Raw genomic sequence first — 8,108 nt, forward strand, 5'->3', positions numbered from 1 at the left:
GAAAAGACTCCTAGAGTCATCCCACCCAGATAAAGGAAGAAGCTCTCCCCCTCCTTTGATGTCTGTAGGGGCCACAGCATCATTTAGGAGTCAGGCTTGTTGGGGATTCTGTTTTTGTGCTGGGGATGGTCATTTGCCAAGATGGTCTAATTATTTTTAGGAAAATCGAAGAGATTTCCCCTCCTTTTCGGCTCTTCTTTGCAATAAACCAGGCAACAAAGAAATCATCACATCGCAGGCAAGAAAATTAGGAAACATGACAGCTCATCCCACGACACTCAAGATAGCAGCCTTTTGAAATTCTAATTTAAGCTTCCTAATATGCTGTTTCCATAGAAATGTATGCAAATGTCTCGAAAGTTTATTAAAAACACCCGCACAAAAACCCTCATCATTTTTGGAACTGCTTTGACTCTGCTTGGTGAATTGGAGTTTGGGGACTTAATGGTGAAGGCAGCTTTGTCACCAGGACTGGGCCCGGTTGAGTCGGAGAAGAAAGGGGGAGCAAAGCGGGGAGCAGAATTGTAGCTGGCAGCACAGGTCTTCTTCCCGATTTCTGGAAGCATCCCAACCATGCCCGGACAAAATGCCTCCTTTTGTAGAGTGGAAGTCCCCTTCCTCTCCCTCTGCCACTATCCAGATCACCTCAGCCAGGAGAGCTGGAAGCCACACAGAGCTTCTCTTGCCACGGAACAGCTTTAGACAATATGCCCAGACATGTCACCAGAAATAGACAATATGCCCCAGACACGTCACCAGATAGGGTGTTTCCTAAACACAGTTTGTGCTAAACACTGCTGGCAGACAGGAGGCTGTCCATCTCCAGCTCGTTGCCAGCGTCTCAGGCAGACCACCTGAGAAGCATGCCCATGAGGTCGGAAAGAGGAACCAGGTGGCGGGCAGACAAAGCAGCTATTCAGGCCCTGGCGCTGGCCTCCATGGGCTCTGGAACTTTGCCCAGGACTCTTGGGTTGAGTCAGAGCCCTGGCTTAGCGGAAAACTCAAGTGGGTTCCAGTCTTTCCTGAGGGGGCAGGAGAGGAGCCAGCTGCCTACAAGGGACTGAAGGGTCAGGACATTAGTAGCTGCCACTGCCCCTAGGGCTGGAGCTGCAGCAACACAGGCCATGGGGTGGGGGGTGACCAACTCAGTCACTGGGTGTCCCCTTGGACCCTCCACCTGCAGTCCCACTTCTCTGACCCCACTCAGGCCCATCGGTGAGGCCTTTCCAGAGAGGGGTGAAACGGGGCAGAGCACCACTTATGAAAAGGCCTCTATGAGAGGAGCCGTGGCCTGTCCCACCCAAAAGGTGGCTCTCAGCCACTCACTCTCTAAGCAGCTCGAGTGGAACTCCAGGTAGAATTTGGTCTGAGACTTGGTCTTCAGTGTGGCGTAGCACCTGAGAAACTCGATCTGCCCTTGGCTGTCGGTAGTCCCAGGGCCTGGAACAGAGAACAGGGATTCAGTTCCACAACATGCCTGGAGATGGAGCATTTCAAATCAGCCTCTTTCCAAAAGCTTTTTTCCTCGGGGTCCTCACTCGCTGTACTGAGCTCCTCCTTAGGGTCCGAGGAAGGTGAGAGTCCAGGTGCAAGGAGAAGTTTTCCTTGAAGTGAAGCTACAGTGAAATCCACCACCCACCAGTGCACTGAGCATCCCCAAGAGCAGTCACAGCCTCTCTGATGAATTGTGGGCTGACAGCCATGGAGCACACAGCTGAGAGAGCCAATGTCCAAGGAGTCAGACCTGGTCCCAGCTGGGTGGCCTCAGGCCAAGCCCTGAACCTCGCTGCCTCAGTCTCCCCACAAGTTCCGGCAAAGAGAGTTTGTGTGAGGGCCCAGTTGCTCAATATCCAAACCTATTCAGTCTCTGTGTTCTCATAGTGAGGGATACCTGCTCTTTCTTCCTTAGGCAGTTATCCCCACAGCTTACTCTGGGCTTCATAAACTCATCTGTACTCAGTTTAATTTGCTTGTAAGTTTTGTTAGTTTTGATGATGCTTTTGCAAGTGTCCTCAAGCTGGGTTTAAACAAATGTTCTGTCCTTCCATATAAATTCTGAGCCATTTGCAAGTCGGCACAAATATTTCCTCCCTCCATCCCTTTCCTTCTTCCTTCTTTCCTTTCCCTTTTTAAGTCCCACAGCACCTAGGCTCAGGTAGACATTCAGTCCATGCTCAATCCGGGTAGTCAGTATTTTCAAGCATCTGCTATGTACTGAGTCCCAGTGGAGGGAGGCTAAGCCTAACACTGAGGACGCTCTACTTAGAACAGGGGAGAAATGGAATGGGCTGCAGGAACTCAGAGGAAGGAGAGATGGGTGGGAGCTGGGAAAGAGGTGGAGCCTAAAGGCCAGGAAGCTTCTAGAAGAGCACAGTGGCCAGAGTAAGGAAGGAGGCAGTGTGGTGGGCCAAGGTTTGGGTGGGGAGAGAAGGTTCCATTGCTGGGGGTGTGGATATTAGACTGAACAGTCTAAGAAGAGCATCCCAGGAGGACAGTGCTCCAGCCTGACCTATGGCCCTCCGGCATGAGGGACCCAGAGCAAGACAGTCTTCCCAACCTGTATTTGGGTCCCCCCCACTCAGCCTTCCTAAGTGAGCCCGGATTGTCTGCTGACCACAGAAGCTGGGAGCAGAGATGATAACACAGCTACCCGGTTACCCAGGCCAAGAGCTGGACGGACATACTACAGAGAGTGCCTGGCCCTTGCTGGGATGAGGGTGGCCTGGCAACCAGGGCTGAGCTGGATTATTTGAAAAATTACCTGCAAATCTAAAGATTATTTAATCTAGTGTTTCCCAAAACTCGGTCATCTGTATTCTGTCTTCGTAATTTCTACTATCTCCTCCCACCATGTACCTGCACTATTATTTACTTAATATATTCTTTAAATAGACTTACTTTTTAAACTTAAATGTAATGAAATAAAGTATGTCACAATACTAAATGGAAAACCCGTGTTGCTTGCCTTACACAGGACAAAGGTAAAACATACTAAAATAAATGCATTACTAATAAATGTTCATCCACATCCCCCTCTCCCCCCAAATCGTCTTTGGTGGTAGACAGGCCACATCTTGGAAAACACCATTTCCCTGATTTTTCGGGCTGCACTAAAACCACTCCTCAAAAGGCTGACATATTTGCCATCCAGAGCAAGTAAATTCTCTGGACTGGAATCGTGATGTGGTTTGGACATGCAGAGACCTGGATGGACTGTGGGCTTGCCTGGGAAGACGAGCCTGCACCTAATGTAGACAGCTGACTGCTGCACCAGGAGATGAGGGCCCAAGGCCCCGTCTTCAAGGAAAACAGAAACAGGCACCACCCATTACTTACCATTCTTGGATACAAACTGGGAGGTGACTCCTGCCTCAAACGTGGCAAAGACAGGGCTGTGGTCACTCGTCATGATGTCACTGGTACTGCCTGCAGGAGAGGGAAGGCATTTCTGAGTGGGGAGAAGCCCTTCTGGTCAAGCCGAGGATGGCAAATCCATGGCAGAAATAAAATGACATTATGGAGCCCTCCAGAAGGGTCCTGGTTTTGCACCTGTTGTCCCGTGGCCCTTGCACCACCATGCTAAATGATTCAGTGAAAGATTGTGTGTACACTGCCTCCTCCGTGGACAAAGTGAGACTGTGCTAGGTTTTCCTGAAGACTTGTGAACTTCTTCTTCTTTTTTTTTTTTTAAAAAAAGATGACCGGTAAGGGGATCTTAACCCTTGACTTGGTGTTGTCAGCACCACGCTCAGCCAGTGAGTGAACCGGCCATCCCTATATGGGATCCGAACCCGGGGCCTTGGTGTTATCAGCACCGCACTCTCCCGAGTGAGCCACGGGCCGGCCCGTGAACTTCTAAATAGATTATGGAGTGTTAGCAATGGAGATTTTTCTTGTCCGATTACTTTGTTTTACTGATGAGGAGCCCAAGGCCCAGACTGGGATAGGAACTTAAGGACATTCAGCTCATCAGTGAGAGAGACAGGACACCTTCCCCATCCCACGGTGTCTCGAAGGATCAGGAGAGACTGGAAGGTGACGAAGCGTAGACACTGAGTATAGACAGCTTTTTTGAAGAGCTTGGAGCTTGGATAAGAAGGAAAGGCAGCATTTGGAGGGAAAAGTGAATGAAGACAGTTCTAGAAAGACTGAGTTCTTTTGAGATAGCCAGTTGGAGATGTCTGGCAGGAAGCTGGGTTCTTAAGGCTGGAGATTTAATGTTAGCTTTGGAGTCATGAAAACAGGTGGGAGCAGAAGCCCTAAGGATGTTTGGGTTTCCAGGGGATAATTATTACGTTGCAGTGCAAGACGAGCTGGGCTGCGTCCACTCTTTCAGGTCACCTGACTAGGGCTGCAGGGAGTTCTCCCATTTCACGGATGGACAGACGGAGGCCCTTTAGTTTCAGGGCTGTCATACCTCCCAGCTTGGTGCTCTTCTCTGAACCTGCCTGCCTTCACTCAGGGTTTCGACTCACCGTAGGACTGACACACCACGTGCACCATGGGGTAAGACTTCCAGAGGACTCGGTCGCACCAGGAGGGCAAGTTGTACTTCATCTGTAAAGCAAGCGATGGGCTTTGAAAAATGCCTCTACTTTGTTTGTTTATTTGTTTCACGGCTGGTCAGGTACATCCTTGACCTTGGTGTTATCGGCACCACACTCTACCAAGTGAGCTAACTGGCCGGGCTGTTTGGTTTTAATTAGTAAAAGAAAAGATTAATTGGTGGCCGCCTCTGCAATCCTCAAATTCACCTGCCTTTGGCTCTTTACAGAATTTCTCTAGAGGTGGCTTTATGTCCTGACTCTACTGCCACGCCCCACACTTTCAGACATCCTGGACCCCCGCTTTAGAGTAAGATCAATTCACCTTGCTGTGTTCCCTCCCCTGTCCTCACTACCTCGGGGTCTCTTGTATGTCTGCTTTCTCTCACTTTCTTTCTGACTCAGATGAACCCTTTACCTGTTTTCAATTCGTCTCCACTCACCTTTTCCAGCCGAGTACTTTAATTGCTTACTCCGGTCACCACCCCCACCCATCCAGCCATCCACCCCCACGCCCGTCCCCCTGCTCGTCTGCTCACCCACCTACCCACACATCTACCCGACTATTCAGCCGCAGTCCACGTTCTCTTCCATCTGTCTCCCCATCCACCCATCTACCCTTCCAATCATTCAGACACGGACCCTCAGACTGCAATGCTGAACACGACGTCATGGGGTGTGACACACCAGGTAGACTGGCGACGGTAACAACACCCCTTAACATCCCTGCCCCCCATGTTCTAGCTTTCTTCTCTACCACAAACATAAAGGTTCTCGTCCTGAAACAGCCCACCTCTGCCATCTCCTCCAATTACTTTTTTCTTTCTTTTACCAATTTTCTTTCAAGAATGCTCCGTTTTCACTGCCTCTATTTCTGGATTGCCCACTTATTTACTTGTACAATTTATATTCAGTAAACTAACCTTAAGTGTGCAGATTGATGAATTTTTACATTTGTATACACCCGTTTAACCACTACCCAGATCAAGACCCAGAAAAATTCCATCATCCCACACGGTTCCCTCATTTCCCTTTCTTGTCTATACGACCACCTCCTAGCAGTGAACACTGTGGTGACTAATGACTCCATTGATTATTTTTGCCTACTCTCTTACATAAATGGACTCGTTCAGTGTATAATCTTTTGTATAATCAATGTATAAAAGTATAATCACCCATACTGTTGCTTCTAAAAAAGTTTTTTCATATTATTGCTGAAGCAATAGTATTCCATTGCACGGACATACCACATTGACCTACTCTCCTGAGCATGGACACAGGGTCGGCTCCAGTCTGGGGGATTATGAACAAAGCTGCTATAAATATTCTTGTACCTAACTTGTGGTGAACAAATGTACCAATTTTTCTTGAGTATACACCAAAGTGGAGTTACTGAGTCATGGGGTAGGTGCACATTTCGTTTTCATAGATGCTGCCAAACGGTTACTTCTTAACATCACAGTTCTCGGCATTGGCTGCTCCTGAGAATTCCCTGCGGAGCTCTATAAATATACATAAATCAGGGCCCCACCCACTCTATTGCATCAGAATCCCTGGGGATGAGGCCCAGGCATCAGCATTTCTGAAAGGCTCTACCAGTGATGCCCACCCTTACCCTCTTGCTGCTTGGATTTCCCCTCCCAGGCTCGACTTGGACCATTCTTTCAAGTCCACCCTAACCTCTGAACTGCTCGCTCAAGCTCAGTGGGCATGGTGCTCGAACTCACATGCACACTACTGGCCACCAAGCCTTCCCGAGTCTCTGCCACCAAGGAGCATGCTGGTCCTCCTCCCAGCAACTACAGCATTCTTCCTGTGTCTCCTTCACTGTCTCTGCTTCTTCCTTGATCTTGACAATCTCACCTCCTCCCAAGGACATGACTGTCTTTTCTTTTCTTTTTCTTGTTTTTTTTTTTTGTTTTGTGACTGGTAAGGGGATCGCAACCCTTGGTGTGGTGTTGTCCGCACCGCACTCAGCCAGTGAGCGCACTGGCCATCCCTATATAGGATCCGAACCCTCGGCCTCGGCACTCCCAGTGCTGCTGGGCTCCCAGCGCTGCACTCTCCCGAGTGAGCCACAGGGTCGGCCCAGGATGTGACTGTCTTTTCTGTGCAAATAGCTCCCAGATCTATGACCCCTGACATCTCTCTTTTGCTTCAGTCTAATACTTTCACCTGCCTTCTGGATATTTCCTCTGAGATTTTTCACTAATGTTGAGCAATCAATAAGTCTGAAAACAAGTCCCATATATCCTGCTTTTCATGGTTTATGGTTTTTCTCCCTGGTTCCCTACTTCTCAGCAGGAGACACTAGGACAGTCTGCTCACTGGTCCCCCTGCATCATCCTCATCCTTTACAATGATGCCAACCAAAATTCTTTGTATGCCACTCTGATGCCCCCAGTCCCTCAGCAGAACTTCCAGTGGCTTCCTGTTGCCTCCCATCCCCTGGCATGCAGGACCGCCCACTCTCTCATCTCAGGCCCTGGTCTGTTTCCACTAACAAGTCAAACTCACCAGCCCGCAAATGTGTCCACACAGACCGACCCTAAGAGTGCCTTTAACTAAACCAGGTGACCCCATCGACCCAGCAGTCAGTGGGCACCTCTTAAAAGGATGTCCTGTCCTAGGAGTCTTAGCCTTTTTCATGGCAGCGGGCCTGGATCTCCTCCCCTTCTCTCAGTTTTGTTCTTTTCCTCTCCTGCTCTGTTCTGGAATCCACCCACTGCTTAGTCTTTCTCTCCACTTCAGTTCTTCACTCGCCCCCGAGCCCAGGAGATGTCCAGGACTCTTTAGGACAACACTCTGAACTCGCTGTCCATTTCCTTAGGCTTCGAGCGGCTCCTCTAACCCTCAGGACCCTGCATGGTGGGCCCCCTGGGAGGTGATGGATGCCAGAATTTCCTGCCTCAGCAGCACCTGCTCCAGCAGTTCTTTCACCTGAAACATACCAGCCCCCCTCACCCCTTGTCATGGCGGCCTGTCGAAATGCAAGCTGCCCTTCAAGGCACCTCAAATGGGACTCTCCAAGAAGCCTCCCTGTCCTAATGGTCAATTGCATTTGGCAGCATCACATTCTGTCTCCGGTTACAGCTAGTGTTTAGCTTGTCTTGCTTTTTCTACTGTAAACCCCATGGGATAGAAATCTTACTCATCTCTGATTTCCCATCACCTAGGTGAGCACCTAACCCATTATAGGCCATGAGTAAATATCTTTGAATAAATGAAGAAGTAAATGTTTTATCGGATCTTTCCCCAAACACTGTTCCTTGGAATACAAGTGGCCTCATAAGGTATCAATTGACATTCTGTGACCAGTTGAGCTTGGCACACGGATTTCCTCATGGAAAACCATAACACTCTTAAACCCATAAAGGCTCTGAGAAGTCCTGTAGTGAAGACACCTGTTTCATGTTCATTCACTTGGCAGTTTAGCAAATTCCTTTGATCACAGAATCAAATGAGCTTCAGAACCCAGTTAAGGGGCCGGCCCGGTGGCGCAATGGATAGTGCGCCGCTTGGGAAGCGTGGCGGCGCTCCCGCCCGAGGGTTCGGATCCCACAT

At 49.3% G+C, this 8,108-nt stretch overlaps 1 protein-coding gene across 1 annotated transcript in view; it reads right to left on the reverse strand.

Moving 5' to 3' along the window:
- INPP5D (inositol polyphosphate-5-phosphatase, 145kDa) overlaps positions 1–8,108 on the reverse strand; it is a 117,346-nt gene that overhangs the window by 11,559 nt on the left and 97,679 nt on the right. Inside the window, exons 19-21 of the mRNA XM_008581964.1 lie at positions 4,476–4,557; positions 3,337–3,426; positions 1,327–1,440 (exon numbers count right to left, since the gene is read on the reverse strand). Of these exons, the coding sequence (XP_008580186.1) occupies positions 1,327–1,440; positions 3,337–3,426; positions 4,476–4,557 (286 nt within the window). The remainder of the gene's footprint in view (positions 1–1,326; positions 1,441–3,336; positions 3,427–4,475; positions 4,558–8,108) is intronic.

Source organism: Galeopterus variegatus, unplaced genomic scaffold (genome assembly GCF_000696425.1).
Source record: "Galeopterus variegatus unplaced genomic scaffold, G_variegatus-3.0.2 Scaffold2495, whole genome shotgun sequence".
In the NCBI taxonomy this organism is placed as follows: Eukaryota; Metazoa; Chordata; class Mammalia; order Dermoptera; family Cynocephalidae; genus Galeopterus; species Galeopterus variegatus.